This window comes from Heterodontus francisci, chromosome 50 (genome assembly GCF_036365525.1).
Source record: "Heterodontus francisci isolate sHetFra1 chromosome 50, sHetFra1.hap1, whole genome shotgun sequence".
NCBI classification, from domain to species: domain Eukaryota; kingdom Metazoa; phylum Chordata; class Chondrichthyes; order Heterodontiformes; family Heterodontidae; genus Heterodontus; species Heterodontus francisci.
This window is the reverse complement of record NC_090420.1, coordinates 5,961,422-5,980,007: the sequence shown is the minus strand read 5'-3', so window position 1 is coordinate 5,980,007 and position 18,586 is coordinate 5,961,422. Positions and strand designations below refer to the sequence as shown.

The following is an 18,586-nucleotide window of genomic DNA, read 5'->3' as shown; positions in this document are numbered from 1 at the left end:
ATATGGGGAAATGTGAGATTGTCGACTTTGGCAGGTAGAATAGAAAAACAGAATATTATTTACATAGAGAGAGACTGCAGAATGCTGCTGTACCAAGGAATCTGGGTGTCCAGGTACATGAATTACAAAAATGTTAGCATGAAGGTATCACAAGTAATTGGCATTTTTAGCAAGGAGAATGGAGTATAAAAGTAAGGAAGTTTTGCCATAACTTTACAGGGCATTAGTGACATCCCATCCCCATACAGTTTTGGTCTCCTTAAATAAGGAGGAATATACTTGCATTGGAATCACTTCAAAGAAGGTTCACTCGGCTGATTGCTGGGATGTTTGATTGTCTTATGAGAAAAAGTTGAGCAGGCTGGGCCTATACTCACTGGAGTTTAGAAGATTGAGAGGTGATCTTATTGAAACCTGTAAGATTCTCAGTGGGCTGGACAGGTAGATGCTGAGAGGATGTTTCTCTTTGTGGGGGATTGTAGAATTAGGGGCCAGAGTTTCAGATAAGCAGTCTCTCTTTCAAGAAGGAGATGAGGAGGAATTTCTTCTCTGAGTGGGTTGTTAATCTTTGGAATTCTGCTCTCCAGAGGACTGTATAGGCTGTGTCATTGAATATATTCAACGCAGCAATAGACAGATTTTTGATCTACAACAGAGTCAATGGTTATGGGGGCAGGCAGGAAAGTGAAGTTAAGGCCACAATCAGAACAGCCATGATCTTATTGAGTGGCAGAGCAGGCTCGATGGGCCAAATGGTCTACTCCTGTCCTATTTCGTATCTTCTTATGTTCTTACGCACACACACACAACCAATGTGTGGCGGATCTAGAATTAATCCCACTTTCATACACAATACCAGTGACTGAAAGGTACAGAATTAATCCCACAGATAGATACATTACCACCGACAGGTACAGAATGAATCCCATGCTCACAGTCAGCACCGGGGATTGAAAGATACACGTGATTCCTACCCTCACATAACAATATCAGACTGAGTTACAGAATGATTTCCACATTCATACTGGGCACCAATGACTGCGAATTAATTCATCCCACAATCACACACACTACCAAAGGCTGACAGATACAGAATTAATCCCACACTCCGATGCAGTAGCAAAGACTGACACATACACAATCATTCTCAAATACTCCTACAGTACCTGGCAGATTCAGTGACTGCCAAACTCACATAAATCACCAGAGACTGACAGATAAAGAATGAACTCACACACACTGAGATACTGACAGATATAGCTTGAATTCCACACATACAGAACCACTGACAGATTCAGACTAAGTCCCAAATCACATAACATTCCAGAGACTGACAGAATGAATCAAATACTCACACACAGTGCCACTGACAGAATGTATTCCACACTCACATACAATACCGAAGACTGACAGATACAGAATGTATCTCACACTTTCACAAAGTACCAGTGAGTGACAGGTACAGAATGAATCCCACATTCACACATGATACTAGAGATGGATAGCCAAAAAACAATAAGGCTGCCAGAATAGATAGAATTCACATCAAAATTCTAAAATATGGCAGAGAAACATTCGACACAAATACATGTCTCATTTCCCTCAACTGGAAGGAGGAGAGCATGTCAGGGGACCTCCGCGATGCGGTAATTGTGATCATCTTTAAAAAAAGTTGACAAGACCGACTGTGTTAACTATAGAGAGGTATCCCTGCTGTCCACCACACGGAAGGTCATCACAAGAGTCCTTCTCAACTGCCTCCTCCCCGTGGCTGAAGAGCTCCTACTGGAATCACAATGTGGATTCTGTCCATCAACAGGCACAGTGAACATAATCTTCACAGCAAGACAACTTCAAGAAAATGTAGGGAGAAGCAGCAACTTTTATACATGGCCTTCTCTGACCTGACAAAGGCCTTCGACTCCACCAACCGAGAGGGATTATGGACTGTCCTCCTAAAACATACTGCACTACGACATGCAAGCTGTAATCCTTGCCAACGGATCTATCACTGACCCAATCCGAGTGCAAACTGGGGTCAAGTAAGGCTGTGTCATCGGCACCAATGCTCTTTTCCATCTTCCTTGCTGCAACACTCCACCTCATCTCCTCACACTCAAACACAGTACCTGACAGAGACAGAATGAATCCAGACAGCACCAGAGACTGAGAGTTACCAAATTACATAAAACACTCAAACACAGTCGCCCAGACTAAAAAGGAAATTAATTGCACACTCACATGCAATAGCAGAGACACAACGACACAGAATCAGTCAATAAGTGTCCTCCTAACAACAGCCAGGACATTTCTAGGAAGCTCCACACAGGGAGCGTTCTTTCAATATAAACTGGGACTGGAGAGAGTCTTTGTGTAATATACTTCCTGATTGCAGTAAGGGTGTTTGTGATTGGTTGCAAATATTTAATCTGATTGGATGGCGAAAGAGACCAATTGTGGAATTACAATAAAAAACCATTGTGACATCACTCCCAATCACCCAATCATAATCTTTACTTTCCCCCATCCCTCATTAGCATAGAGCTGTGGGATTGTCTATTTAATCCGCACTCGGAAGGGGTTTGGTTTATTTCTGTGTCTGAAATTGAATCTGAAGATGGTTGAGGAGAAGAAGAAAGCAGCTGCTCAGAAGGGCGCCAAGAAAACCTTAAATAAACCGGCAGCAAAGGGCGGCAAGAGGCGGAGAAAGTCGAGGAAGGAGAGTTACTCCATCTACATCTACAAAGTGATGAAGCAGGTTCACCCCGACACCGGCATCTCCTCCAAGGCCATGAGCATCATGAACTCGTTTGTGAATGATATTTTCCGGCGCATCGCGGGTGAGGCTTCCCGCCTGGCCCATTACAACAAGCGCAGCACCATCAGCTCCCGGGAGATCCAGACTGCCGTGCGCCTGCTGCTGCCCGGGGAGCTGGCCAAGCACGCCGTGTCGGAAGGGACAAAGGCGGTGACCAAGTACACCAGCTCCAAGTAAAACTGCACAATGGACTGAAAAACATCCCAAACACAACGGCTCTTTTCAAAGCCACCCACAATCTCTCTGAAAAAGCTACATCATCTCTATGAAATCATTTTAAGACGATGTGTAGCATAATAAATGTCCCACTGCTGTGTTTTTGTCTGCTGTCCCATAAACCGAACTAAAACCCATAATCCGCTCATCCGCCTTTACTTTTTTGCTTAAAGCTGTTATTGTGGTTTTGCACAGCCCCTGAATGACCGCATTAACAGCTGCTTTCAGTGGTAAGAGTCAGACCTCAGTCCCTTCACTCTATTCCTGAAATGTGAACTGATTCATCATTTTATTAACAGTAACTCTCCGCAGTGTAACAGCCCGGAATGGGATTATTACACAACAGATTAAGGGCAGTTTGAGGACTCGATCCGGCTCCCTCTTTTCAGAGAAGGACACTGGGCTCTGATTGAAGATAAACTGAATATTTCCCTTCAGGGAAATGCTGTGAACAGGGATTTAGTACCTCCCGGGACAGTTTGAAAGCGATTGGAGAAAGATCCACAATTTAAACAACATTTTAAACCCGCGTCTGTAATTGGAGACGGAAAGAGTTGTATAGAACAAAATAAAGAGAAGGGATTTTAAATATTTGACTCAGGATGACATTTATTTTAATCCACTCCTTTGCGACAATGAAATTGGCGGGCTTTTTGAAATTGACAAATTTTCTGCTTCTGATGTTGTGGCGGTAAATCCCGCCCACTTCTGTTTGTCAGTGACCTGATTGGTGAAGAATATAGGCAAATGAGGTGAATTTAGTAGCGACCAATGGGGAGAGTTTTCAGTCTATAAGTAAAGTAAATGCTGCTGAAAATATCCATTCTTTGTGAAAGTATTTGTGAAAATGTCTGGAAGAGGAAAGACCGGCGGCAAAGCTCGGGCCAAGGCCAAGTCTCGCTCCTCCCGGGCCGGACTGCAGTTCCCGGTGGGCCGTGTTCACAGGCTCTTGAGAAAGGGCAACTATGCTGAGCGTGTGGGTGCCGGAGCCCCGGTCTATCTGGCTGCTGTGCTCGAGTATCTGACCGCTGAAATCCTCGAGCTGGCTGGTAACGCGGCCCGGGACAACAAGAAGACCCGCATCATTCCAAGACACCTGCAGCTGGCCGTCCGCAACGACGAGGAGCTCAACAAGCTGCTGGGAGGGGTGACCATCGCTCAGGGCGGGGTACTGCCTAATATCCAGGCCGTGCTGCTGCCCAAGAAAACCAGCGCTCAGAGCTCCCAGAAAAAGTAAAGCGGCCAAAATGTCACCTAATAAACCAAAGGCTCTTTTCAGAGCCACTCACAGTCTCTGTGAAAGGGCTGGTTCCTGTCTGATTCCAAAATGTCAGATACAGGACCGAATGAGAGCTATTTCAAATGTTTAAGCATCAGTTTCAGTGATTTCTCACTGTCCCCTCAAAGCCTGTCTAATTTATTACTTCAACACCAATTTTGAGTTATTTGTCCCGTTACAGATTGCTGAATAGAGTCTTTTACCGCAAGTTACAGATAAGCAGACAAAAAATCACAGATTAAAACTACGTAATATATATAACCCATCAAAAACTTTTTTTATTCCGCTTTTATCAGCACAAAGTCGTGGCGCGATTTTACGAACAGCTTGAAACAAACGCCAGATTTTCCATCAATTCGCTTCTTTCCGACACTGAAATTGGCGGTTTTTTCGAATTCAAACTGTTTGCCAATTTAAGCCAGTGATTTGTTGTATTTCCTAATTCGAAGCTCTGCGATTGGTTAAGACATGTGACTGAGAAGAGGGTGACCAATCAGAAGTGAGCTCGGGATAGCGCGGGCTCAAACTGTGGGAATTCCAGGTCCCTGAATGATTCAGCTGAAACTGATCAGTTTCACAAACCCTGTCAATTTCAGTGCAGGAAACACCGTCTCGGGGGAAATAACATCACAAGTGGGTCTGGTTCCAGTGACCGATTCAACGGCTGCTGCAAAACTCCCGGATTCCCTCACTGCAGCGAAATCATTTTGAAATTCTATGAAAACAATGAGTGATTCTGGAGGAGTGATGTGGCTTTTCACAGAGGGCATGTGTCGACTGGGGACTAACTGTGGAGCCTCGGGCACTGTTAACACAGCCCGTTTAGAAAATCAAATCCACTGCACATCCTTGCTGCAAATGAAATGTCAAATTCGGGGATTCCATTTTTTTTCATCCCGAACACAGCAGATTGATTGAACAAAGAATTAAAAGTAAAATACTGCGAATGCTGGAAATCTGAAATATTTCAGATTGATTGAACTGTTCTAAACAGCCTATCCCAGCTCCCGTTTCTCGGTCACTGCTCGCTCTGTGAGGCGGTGGGTGGCTCTTAGAAGAGCCTTTGTTGTGTGTTTGCTGAAAAGGGTCGAATTGTTCAGCCGCCGAATCCGTAGAGAGTGCGGCCCTGCCGTTTCAGAGCTTACACCACATCCATGGCAGTGACCGTCTTGCGCTTGGCGTGCTCAGTGCAGGTGATTACATTGAGTGTGAGACAAATTCCATCCATCTTTTGTACTTTATGAGATTAATTTTGACACTTTCTGGTACATTATGTGACAGCGAGTTGAATTCTACATCTATCTGTCTGTGGTACTGTGTCTGAGTGTGAGATTATTTGAGTATCAGTCTATGAAACTAAATGTGATTGTGTGATTCATTCTGTATGTCAATCATGAGTATTGTATGCGTGGCAGCTTCTGTATCTATCTGCTACTGTGGCTGAATGTGGATATCATTCTGTATCTGTCAGTGTCTGGAAATAAATGTGAGTGTGAGATTCATTCTGTATGCACCACTCTTTACAGTCAGAATGTGACTGTGTGATTCATTCTCTATGTGTCAGTCTGAAGTATTTTATATGCCATGGTTTTAATTATGGGTCTGTCATTTTATGTGAGCTTGGGTATCAATGTATATATGTCAATCTCTGGTTCTTTCTGTGAGAGTGAGATTAATTCTCTATCTGCTGGTCTCTGAAATTAATTGATTTTGTGATTCACTCTGTGTCTGTCAGTCTATGATACTGTGAATAAGTGGGGGGTATATATGGTGTCTGTCTGAACTTGGTATTGAACATGATTGTAGGATTCATGGTGTATCTATCAGTATCCAGCCTGAATGTGAAATAAGGTTCATTCTGTACGTGAAAATCTCTGTTATTCTATGGAAGTGAACTCAAATATGCCTATCAGTCTTTGACACTGTATCTGATTATGGGATTGACTCAATACCTTTCAGACTTTGCTACTATGCATATGTGTGGTTCAAGTTCTGCATGTCAGTCTCTGTTACTCGATGTGAGTGTGGATATCTTTTATGTATCTCAGTCTCTCGCAATGAATGCAAGTGTGGGATTAACTCTCTTTTCAACAGTATCTGGTAATGATTGTGAGCATGTGACTCCTACAGTATCTGTCAGTGTTTTCTATTGTATGTGACTGTGCAATTCTTCCTATGTCTTTCAGTGCCTAGTACAGTGTGTATGGGATTCATTCTGTACCTGTCAGTATCTGGTACTAAATGAGATTGTGGGATTCATTCTGTTGTCTGTCAATCTCTGCTCGTGTTTGTGAGTGATATCTGTTATGCATATATTATTTTCTGGTACTGGAAGTGAATATTGTATTTATTCTTTACCTGTTAGCCTCTGGTACTACGTATGAGTGTGGGTCTCATTCTGTATCAGTCAGTTTCTGGTACAGTCTGCGTGTGCATATCCAGGGCTCATTTTGCATTTGGCAGTCTCTGGTACTGAATGTGTGTTACAATTTATTTTTTATGTGTCTGTCTCTAGGACAGTCCATTACAGTGGGATGAATTTTGTATCTCCCAGCTACTGGTATTGTCTGCAAACGTGATACATTCTGTATCTATGTGACGCTGGTGCTGTATGAGTGTGGAATTCTTCTGTACCTGTACTTAATATGTATCTACGGGATGCTATTGAGAACTATTTGTTAGACACCATAATGTATCACTATTTTCTTGTCTCACTGGTATTTTAAAATATAAACCACTGCACATTTTAACTGTGTGTTTTACTCAGTTGTGGTCTGAGCTTTTTGGTCTAGTATTTAGTCTGCAACTGTATGAACACATTTGTGAATGACAACATATATTTCAAACTCACACATGGCATGCTCAGTATAATCAGAATCATTCAATTGATAAGATATCATTCAGTACAGCTCTTGCAGAGATTATTGGATTGGTATGTAATGTGCAGTGCAGTGTGCACTAATTGACATAATACTGTAACTTTCCTTTTGATACTGTATCAGATGTTTGTACTACATTGTAATCTGTCACTCAGTCTGCAGTCTGGGCTACATTATTAGGATTCATTCTGTACGTTTCCATCAGCTGCTCTACCTCATATATAATTTGTAGCTTCGGGTGCACTCTTGTGGGATTGATCCGGTGCCTTTCAATCTGATAGTGGGTGTGATTTTGAACTGAGATTGATGGATCTACCTTTCAGCAGTACTGAGTTGGGGTGAATTGGAAACAACTTCTGCCTCTCCTGCTTTGTTTGATTGTCTGCTGGATTGAAAATGTGTCTCTGGAACTTGGGATCAGTGTGAGCCTGACTGCTTCTGCTCTCTGTGACTGTGGAACTCATGGCCTGTCTGTGTTTCTGAGCTCTGGGATTGATAATGTACCTACTCTGTGTTAGAAGGAGTGGACTGTACATATCCTTGTGCCGGGGAATCATCACAATCCTTCTGGTTCCTTTAAGTATTTGCTGACAGAAGGAAAGAAAAATATCAATTGTAACTCAAGATCAATTGAGGTGGAAGCTAGAAAAGACATGAATGTAATATTTCAATTAATAATCATTATGACCAACCACAAAGGATGATCAGTAATACAAAGAGTGTCAGTGTCTGATTCCACTGCAGCACTCAGCTTCTGCTGATCAGGTTTTCTTTGGTAGTTTTATAACAACTTAGTGACATCCAGGAACAACCCAACATCTGCACTGCTCCATGAATGGGAATACCTGCTGGAGCAGGGATTTTTGCACAAGTCAAGGTTTTAATTCCACCTGGCATTATAATGCAAGAACATAATAACTAGGAGCAGGATTAGGACATTCCGCCACTCAAGTCTGTTCCAACATTTAATAAGATCATGGCAGATCTGATCATAGTCTCAACTCCACTATCCTGCCTGTCCCAATAACACTTCACTCCCTTGTAAATCAAAAGTCAGTCTAACTCAGCCTTGAATATATTCAATGACCAGCTTCCACCATCCTCTTGGGGAGAGAATTCCAAAGAACAACAACCCTTTGAGAGAAGAAATTCCTCTTCAATTCCATCGAAAATGGGAGCCCCCTTATGTTGAAACTGTTCCCCCTAGTTCTTGATTCCCTCATGAGGGGAAACATCATCTCAGTAAATACCCTGTCAAGCCCCTTCAGTATCTTTTATGTTTCATAAGATCACCTCTCATTCTTCTAAACTCCAATGAGTGTAGCACAACCAGGTCAAACGTTCCTCATAAGACAACATCTTCATCCCTGGAATCAACCGAGTGATGTTTGCCTGAACTACCTCCAATGCAAGTATTTTCCTACTTAAATAAGGAGACCAAAACTGTATACACACTCAAGGTGTGGTCTCACCAACACGCTGTACAGTGGTAGCAAGACTTCCCTACATTTCTACTCCAACCCCATTGCAATAAAGGCCAAAATTCCAATAGCCTTCCTAATTACTTGCTGTACTTCCATGCTAACTTTTTGTGATTCATATAAGAGGACACTCAGATCCCTCTATACCACAGCATTCTGCAGTCTCTCTCTATTTAAATAACATTCTGCTTTTCTCTACATCATACCAAAGTGGATAACCTCACATTTTCCCACATTATACTTAATATGCCAAATTTTTCCCACACACTTAACTTGTCTTTATCTCTTTGCAGACTCATTGTGTCCTCCGCACAACTTGCTTTCACACCTTTCTTTGTATCAACAGCAAATTTAGTTACAATACACTCGATCCCTTCATCCAAATCATTAATATAGGCTGTAAGTAGTTGAGGCCCCAGCACTGATCCCTGTGGCACTCCACCAGTTCCAGTTTGCAAACCTGAAAGTGACACCTTTATCCTAATTCTCTGTTTCTTGTTAGTAAGCATGTACCAGCGACCTGGGTTCGATTCTGGGTCCTACCTGTGCAGAGTTTGCATGTTCTCCCTTTGTCTGCGTGGGTTTTCACCGGGTGCTCCGGTTTCCTCCCACAGCCAAAGACTTGCAGGTTGATAGGTAAATTGGCCATTATAAATTGCCCCTAGTATAGGTAGGTGGTCGGGGAATTGAGGGAAGTTGGGGATGTGAGAGGGTAATGGGATTAATGTAGGATTAGTATAAATGGGTGGTTGATGGTCAGCACAGACTCGGTGGCTGAAGGGCCTGTTTCAGTACTGTATCTCTAAATAAATAAAATAAATAATATATTACCCGTTAACACCACGAGCACTTACCTTGTGTAGTAACATTTTGCATGGCACTTTAGCGAATGCCTTTTCAAAATACAAATACACTACATCTACTGGTTCCCCTTCAGTTACCCTGCTTCTTCCATCCTCAAAGAATGCTAATAATGTTGGCAAACTTGATTTCCTTTTCATAAATCCATGTTGACTCTGCATGATTGTATTATAATTTTCTAAATGTTCTACAGATTTGAGGGAGGCAAATGTAACCTCACTATTTAAAAAAGGAGAGAGAGAAAAAACAGGGAATTACGGACCCGTTAGCCTTACATCAGTAGTGGGGAAAGTGCGAGAGTCTATTATAAAGGATGTGGTAGCAGAACACCTGGAAAGCATAAACGGGTTTGGACAAAGACAGCATGGGTTAACGAAAGGGAAATCATGCTGAACAAATCTACTGGAGCTTTTTGAGGATGGAACTAGTAGAATAGATAAAGGAGAACCAGGGGATGTGTTGTATCTGGATTTTAAGAAGGCTTTTGATAAGGTCCCACATAAGAGGTTCGTGTGCAAAATTAAAGCAGATGGGATTGGGGGTAATATACTGGCATTGATTGAGAATTGGTTGACAAACAAGAAACAGAGAGTAGGAATAAACGGGCCTTTTGCCAGGTGGCAGGCAGTGACGTGTCGCGTACTACAGGGATCAGTGCCTGGGCCCCAGCTATTCACAATATATATTAATGACTTGGGTGAGGGAACATTTCCAGGTTTGCAGACGACACAAAGCTGGGGAGGAAACTGAGTTGTGAGGAGTATGCAAAGAGGCTCCAATGTGATTTGGACAAGTTGGGTGAGTGGGCAAATGCATGGCAGATGCAGTATAACTTGGATTAATGTGAGGTTATTCACTTCAGTTGTAAAAACAGAAAGGCAGATTATTATCTGAATGGTGACAGATTGGGAAAGGGGGAGGTGCAATGAGACCTGGGTGTCCTTGTACACCAGTCGCTGAAAGCAAATATTCAGGTGCAGCAAGCAGTTAGGAAGGCAAATGGTATGTTGGCCTTCATTGCAAGCGGATTTGAGTACAGGAGCAAGGAAGTCTTACTACAGTTATACAGGGCTTTGGTGAGAGCACATCTGGAGTATAGTGTGCAGTTTTGGTTTCCTTATCTGAGTAAGGATGTTCTTGCCATGGAGGGAGTGCAAAGAAGATTTACCAGGCTGATTCCTGGGAGGACAGGATTGACGTATGAGGAGAAATTGGGTTGACTAGGCCTATATTCACTATAGTTCAGAACAATGAGAGGGAATCTCATAGAAACCTATAAAATTCTAACAGGACTAGGCAGGCGAGATGCAGGGAGGATGTTCCTGATGGCTGGGGAGTCCAGAATCAGGGGTCACAGTCTCAGGATACGGGTATGCCATTTAGAACCGAGATGAGGAGAAATTTCTTCACTCAGAGGGTGATGAACCTGTGGAATTCTCTACAAAGAAAATTACAGAACAGGAACAGGCCCTTCGGCCCTCCAAGCCTGCGCCGATCCAGATCCTCTATCTAAACATGTTGCCTATTTTCTAAGGGTCTGTATCTCTTTGCTTCCTGCCCATTCATGTATCTGTCTAGATACATCTTAAAAGACGCTATCATGCCCGCGTCTACCACCTCCGCTGGAAACGCGTTCCAGGCACCCACCACCCTCTGCGTAAAGAACTTTCCACGCATATCCCCCCCGAAACTTTTCCCCTCTCACTTTGAACTCATGACCCCTAATAATTGAATCCCCCACTCTGGGAAAAAGCTTCTTGCTATCCACCCTGTCTATACCTCTCATGATTTTGTACTGCAGAAGGCAGTGGAGGCCAAGTCATTAAATATATTCAAGAAGGAGATAGATATATTTCTTAATACAAAAGGGATCAAGGGATATGGGGAGAAAGCGGGAAGAGGGTACTGAATTATACGATCAGACTTGATCATTTTTGAATGGCAGAGCAGGGCCGAATGGCCTACTCCTGCTCCAATTTTTCTATGTTTACTGCGATGACTGACTTAATCATTGGTTCCAGCATTTTCTCAATGGCAGACATTAGGCTAGCAGGCCTATCGTTGCCTGCTTTCTCTTTACTGCTTTCTTGAACAGGGACATTACATTTGCAGTTTAATATCCACTGGAACTGTTGCAGGATCTAGGGAATTTAAGAAGATTACAACCAATGCATCCACTATCTATGCAGACACTTCTTTTAAACCTTAGAATGTAGGCCATCAGATCCAGTGGACTTGTCAACCTTTAGTCCCATTAGTTTTCCAAAAACATGTTTTTCTCGCGATGGTGATGTTTTAAGATCCCCCCTCCTTACTCCCCTTGATTTTCTACTATTCTTGGGATGTTTTTTGTGTCTACTTCTGTGAAGACAGATGAAAAATTCTTGTTCAGCGTATCTGCCATTTCCTTGTTTCTCTTGGATCAATCGTTCAACGGAAACCGACAGCTGCTGTTTAAAATGTTTCCTTGACACTACTCACCTGGCGCCAGCAATAGGTGTTGTTTGCATAACTGTCCCCATCCCTCCTGTTTGGCTCTGTTCCCTCTATTCACTGCTCAATAACAACACAGTGTGAAACTGGAGCTAAACCATGAACATGCATTACAGGTTTGAGGAGAGAAAACAACAATGATTTTCAACAGCAGCTTCTTCCTGCTCTGTCTCCGTTACCTTGTCCACAAACAGCCTGAGAAAGGCTTCTCCTTCCGCGCTCACTCCATGTTCCTGCTCCACTCCGCCTCTTACAAACAGCCCCCAACTCCCCCTGAACTTGCTCCGTAGTCAATGCTGATCTCTGAGCCCCTCTGCGGACAGGCTCTCAAAGCAATGTGCTGCGGAAGGAGACTGCTGTTTACTCACTTACCCCGGGGCTCTAAGTCTCCATTCCCGTCTGTTTCAAACAAACTTCTTCCGCTCACTAATTAAATGACGCAGAAGGACACGGCTGGAGGAGGCGCATCGCGCATGCGCTTCTTTCCCCACTCATTTGCAAAAGAAAATAAATTGGAATAAAAGCAAAATACTGCGGATGCTGGAAATCTGAAATAAAAACAAGAAATGCTGGAACCACTCAGCAGGTCTGGCAGTATCTGTGAAAAGTGAAGCAGAGTTAACGTTTCGGGTCAGTGACCCTTCATCGGAACTGACAAAAATAAACTGGAACTTTCCCCAGTTCACTTTTCTCCGAGTTTGAGCAAAGGAACTGGGGCTGCGGGGAAAGGTCAGAGAACGTTTCAAGCTGGGGGATTCCCCCTTTCTGAAGCTCAGTTTGAGATCATTCCCTGCAGTATGTTTGCTCTTCATTCACCCGTCTTCTCAAAGCAATCCTCCGAGGGAGTCGCTGTGTTTGCTGCGATCGCGCAGGAGTTAATATCTGACAGTAACAGTCCCAGATTAATGTCATCACATTGAAACTGTCCCTCACTGACAGTCATATCGAACGGTGTGAGCTGAAAGATTACAGAGATCAACAGGGTCAAGAGCGTTAAATTTGGAACATTGTTCACCTCACTCTCTAACTGTTACCCAGAGTCTAGGAATAATAATGTGTCTGTTTCTGATACAATATCAGTTAGAGATGAGACTGCACCGTCTGTCTCCCACGGATCTTTCAAGATAAAATGAGGCTTCCAGGTCAGCCTGTAACTGCTGATGGGGATCTCTCTCTCTCTCTCTCTCACTTATTCACTTTCAGCTCTGTCTCTCGTGCTCGATAAAAACGTGGGATCCAGTTATTGGGTGTGATATGGACACACGAATAGAAAATGCACTATTGACACTCCCTCTCTAATGCTGTACATATGTTTGGGATACCATTATTTAGGATGATATGTATGCACTTTATTGTGCTACTAATACTGTCTCTGATGATACATGAGAATGTGTAATACAGTGTGATATGGACACACTGTTACGAATGGTCGGACTGATTCTCTCTCTCTCTGTGGTGCTGTATATGAAAAGGGGATAATGTTAGTGAGCATCATAGAATCATAGAAGGTTTCAGGCAGAGAAAGAGACCACTTGGCCCATCATCGTATGCGGCAGCCGAAAAACAGTGAGCGCAAAGGAATGGCAGGGGGGCTTCAACCTCGAGAGTCCACCTCCTGTGCTATGTGGGAGCTCCTGGTTGCTTCCCGTGTCCTGGAGAACCATTTAGCGGTCATCACCTCGTAGCAGATGTAATGTACAACAATACTCCGCTCTCGTTGATTGACGTCTATGCCCCGGTTCAATGCAGCGAGTGGCTCTCCGTCTTCCAGCAGCTCCCACTGCTGCTGGCGAAGTCCAGGCCGGTCATCCTAGGCAGTGACTTCAACGGCATCATCGATGCACCTGGATGATCCGGCAGAGACGACAGCAAACTGGATGCTATGTCCAGATTCTTAATAGAAACAGTAAAAGATGCCAAACTGCACGACGTCTTCAGCAAACCTGCAGACAGAGCGCAGCATAGATACACATGGTCAAGAACGGACGGGTCTGCCCATTCCAGGATTGACTTCCTATTTGTGTCCCGTGTTTTCACGGTCAGATCCACCGACGTCAATCCGGTGTTCTTTTCCAAGCATTGCCTTTTACTGGCTGACTTTCACTTACAGGATGACCAGCTGGTTGGCAGCGGGACATGGAAGCTCAATGCTACACTGCTAACCCCAGAGAATGTTGAGGAACTCAAAAGGGATTACAAAGGTTGGAGGACTGTGAAACCCCACCTTTGAGTCTCCAGTTCAGTGGTGGGAAGCGATCAAGGAGAACATCAAGAGGTTCTTTATCTTCAAAGGGTTCAGAGGGCGAGAGAGAGAGACAGATGGAAATGTCACGACTCCAGAAAAGTATGCAAAATCTGCTCTGGCTTCAGTCGATGGGGGTCAAGGTCAAGGAGGACCTTCATGAGGTGAAGAGCCAGCAGGCATCGCTGTTTGCGACAGAGGCCTCCAAGATCATCTTCCAGTCCAGAGTCCGCTCCATTGAGCAGGATGAGATGTGCTCGTGTTACTTCTTCCAAAAGGTACACAGAGAGAGCTCTGTTATCAGCAGCCTGAAGGAAGAGGATGGCTCGGTAACGTCTTCGCAGTCCGACATACTAAGGATCAGCAAATCCTTTTATGCTGGGCTGTATGACGCGAAGCCCACAGACAGCAGAGCCTCCCAGTCCTTCCTGTCATCTATCACAGAGGTCTTAGATGACAGCAGGAGGGAGAGACTGGCAAACCGCTAATTCTGGATGAGCTGACAAAGGCCATCAAATCCTTCGAGATAAGTAAAACTCCTGGAAGCGACGGCTTACCGGTTGAGTTGTATTTGGTCCTGTGGGACTGGGTCAGCCCGGACCTGCTGGAAGTATACGACAGTATGCTCCTAGCCGGCAGCATGTCAGAATCCATGAGGAAAGGCATCATCACCCTCATCAACAAGGGGAAGGGGGAGAGGGCAGAAATCAGAAATTGGCGGCCCATCTCACTGCTTAATGTAGACTACAAGATACTGTCAAAAGTCATAGCCAGTCGAGTCAAGTCTGCTCTGGAGTTGGTGATCCACCCAGATCAGACCTGTACTTTACCCACTCAGGGACACGATCACCCACATACGGGACAGGAAGGTGGACACCTGCCTCATTAGGCTGGACCAGGAGAAGGCTTTTGACAGGATATCACACACCTACATGATGGACGTACTTTCGAAAATGGGGTTTGGGGAGGGAATCTGCAATTGGATCAAACTGCTCTCCACAAACATCAGTAGCACAGTCTCAATCAATGGGTGGGAATCAGAAAGTTTCCCGATCCAATCTGGAGTCAGACAAGGTTGTCCTCTCTCCCCTGTCTTGTTTATTTGCTGTATTGAACCCTTTGCTGAGTCTATTAGGAAGGATGCGAGCATAAGAGGGGTGACAATCCCAGACAGTGGAGGCACTCAGTTTAAAACCTCCCTGTACATGGATGACGTCGCAGCCTTCTGCTCGAACCCGCTGTCTGTGCGCAGACTGATGAGCATCTGCGACCAGTTCGCACTGGCCTTGGGAGCCAACGTTAACCACGCAAGAGAGAGGCCATGTTCTTTGGGAACTGGGCTGACCGATCCTTTGTCCCCTTCATCGTCAGGTCAGACTACCTGACGGTGCTGGGGATATGGTTCTGAAGGGCCACGGCATGCACCAAAACCTGGAAGGAGCGAGTCGCCAGGGTACAACACAAGCTGAGCATGTGGGGGCAGCAACTCTCTCCATTTTGGGTAAGAACCTGGTCATCAGGTGCGAGGCGCTCACGTTGTTGCTGTAAGTCGCACAGGTCTGGCCCATACCCCATTCCTGCGCAGTGGCGATCACCCGAGTCATTTTCCGCTTCATCTCTGGATCCAAAATGGACCGGGTCCAAAGGGACACGATGTTCAAACCTCTGGATAAGGGCGGGTATAATGTACCCAATATCACCCTCATCCTGATGACTACCTTCGTGTGTGGCTGCATCAAGTTGTGTGCAGATCCCCAATACGCCAACACCAAGTGTCACTATGTGCTGAGACTCTCTCTGTCCCCAGTGTTGTGAAGGAAGGGCCTGGTCTCATTGCCGTGGAACGCTCCATCTAGTTGGACTGTGCCGTACCACCTATCCTTCGTGGAACAGTTTCTGCGGAAAACATCGTTGACCACCAATCCATCAGGCAGTGGTCTGCACGGAATGTCCGCAAGGCCCTACGGGAAAAGGAGATGGTGGATCCTGTCGGATGGTTACCCGAGCAGACCGCCAAATCATTTGGCGGAATGCCTCATCACCAGAACTTTCAAACAAGCACCAAGGTGTAGCTTGGCTGGTGGTGAGAAGAGCCCTCCCCGTCAGATCCTTCCTGCACGCCGGAAGTCTCACCCCCTCCGCACAATGCCCTCGAAGTGGCTGTGGTGGGGATGACATGGTTGTCCAGCTTCTTCTGGAATGTGTCTTTGCAAAGCAGGTGTGGAAAGAGATACATTGGTTTTTGTCGAGGTTCATCCCAAGCAGCTCTGTAACACAGGGGTCTGTGCTCTACGGGCTGTTCCCAGGGATACACACCGAGATAACCACAACTGCTGCTGGAGGACTATCAATTCGGTGAAAGACACTCTTTGGTCTGCCCAAAACATGGTAGTCTTCCAGCGCAAAGAGTTGTCCACGACCGAATGTTGCAGACTGGCACACTCCAAGGTCCAGGACTACGTGTTGAGGGACGCACTAAAGCTTGGGGCAGCCACAGCAAAGGCTCAATGGGGAAAGACCACCATGTAAGCTCCCCCCACCAAGCTGAACTGAGGGGCTGGATCCATGGAAAACCCCTCAAACTGGAGCAGGAAAATTTTCGTTTGCCATAAAATGTACATGGCATGAAAAATGAAATGGAAGGGTTGTGAGGCAACTCACTCCTGTATTGAAGTAAACTGACCTCCTTTGCACTGTTTGTATTTTTTGACTTGGTGCTGTTTGGAACTGTTTTGTAATGTATTTTTTACAGATCTTTATGAATAAATTATATTTTGGAAATAAGAAAAACATTTCTGCAAGTAAGTGTTGTCAATTGCAGCTGCTTGAGCTCTGTGTTTGGAACTTGAGCAGCAGCTGGAGACGCTGCTGTGCATTCATGAGGAGAGTTACATGGAAAGCATGTTCATAGATGTGGTCACCCCACAGCTTAAGAGTACGCAGGGAGAGAGGGAATGGGTGACCACAAGGCAGTCAAAAAGAATCAGGCAGGAAGTGCAGGACACCCCGAGTGCATCTCACGCTCCAACAGGTATTCAGTTCTGAATACGGAGGACAGTGATGCTTCACCAGGGGAGTGCAGCCAGATCCAAGTCCATGGCACCATGGGTGACTCAGCTGCAAAGGTGGGTACAGGGAAGATTGGAAAAGCCATAGTGATAGATGATTCAATAGTGAAGGGAACAATCAGCTGTTTCTGTGGCCACAGACGTGAATCCAGGAATGGTGTGTTGCCTCCCTGGTGCCAGGGTCAAGGATGTCATTGAGCAGTTACAGAGCATCCTGAAGGGTGAGGGTGAACAGCCAGCATTTGTGGTCCACATCGGAACCAACAACATAGGTAGAAATAAGGATGTTGTCCTGCAGTCAGAATTTATGAAGCTTGGTAAGAAATTAGCAAGCAGGGCATCAAAAGTAGTAATCTCCGGATTATTCCCAGTGCCACGCGCACATGAGTACAGCAATAAAAGGATAAGACAGATGAACGTGTGTCTGGAAAGATGGTGCAGGAGGGAGGGTTTTAGATTCTTGGGACAGGTCGCACGGATTGCAGTTGAACAGAGCCTGGACAGAGTTCCTTGTGGGACATTTTGCGAGTGCTGTTGGCGAGGGTTTAAACTCATTTAGCAGGGGGATGGGAACCGGAAGGTAGAGTCAGATGGGACAAAATCAGAAATGAAAATGGAAGGCAGAAAATTAATGGATGAGTCTGGAAGAAAGAGGAAACAAAGGTTAGAAAATTTAAAAAGAGTTTGGCAGTGCTCAAGCATATCTATTTCAATGCAAGGAGTATAGAAAATAAAGCAGATGAGCTGAGGGCACAAATAGACCTGTGGCAGTATGATATCACAGCTATTACAGAAACATGGCTTAAGGAGGGACAGGAATAGCAGCTCAACATTCCTGGTTACAGGGTTTTCAGATGTGATAGCCAGGGGGATAAGAAAGGAGGGGGGGTGGCAGTTTTGCTCAAAGTAACTATTACAGCTGTGAAGACGGATGATATGTTGGAAGGTTTATCAAATGAGGCCGTATAGATTGAGCTGAGGAACAAAAAAGGGGCAATCACACTGCTGAGAGTGTGCTATAGACCCCCAAACAGGAGATAGAAGAGCAGATATGTAGGCAAATCTCTGAGAAGTGCAAGAACAATAGAGCAGTAATAGTAGGGGATTTTAACCACCCCAACATGAACTGGGATACTTTTAGTGTGAAAGAAATTGAGGGAGCAGAATTCTTGAGGTGCATTCAGGTGAACTTTTTTAGCCAATATGTAGCAAGTCCAACAAGAGAGGGTGCAGTTTTAGATGTAGTTTT

The 18,586-nt window shown here is 44.8% G+C and overlaps 1 protein-coding gene across 1 annotated transcript; it reads left to right on the top strand.

The window, feature by feature from the left end:
- Nucleotides 1-2,617: 2,617 nt before the first annotated feature.
- On the top strand, nt 2,618-2,995 carry LOC137358455 (histone H2B 1/2-like). The gene has a single exon (XM_068024419.1). The coding sequence runs from the start codon at nt 2,618-2,620 to the stop codon at nt 2,993-2,995; it is 378 nt and encodes a 125-aa protein (XP_067880520.1).
- Nucleotides 2,996-18,586: the final 15,591 nt, after the last annotated feature.

What these genes read in the sequence shown, in the direction of transcription:
- LOC137358455 (XM_068024419.1), top strand. Translation starts at nt 2,618, where the DNA reads ATGGTTGAGGAGAAGAAGAAAGCAGCTGCTCAGAAGGGCGCCAAGAAA.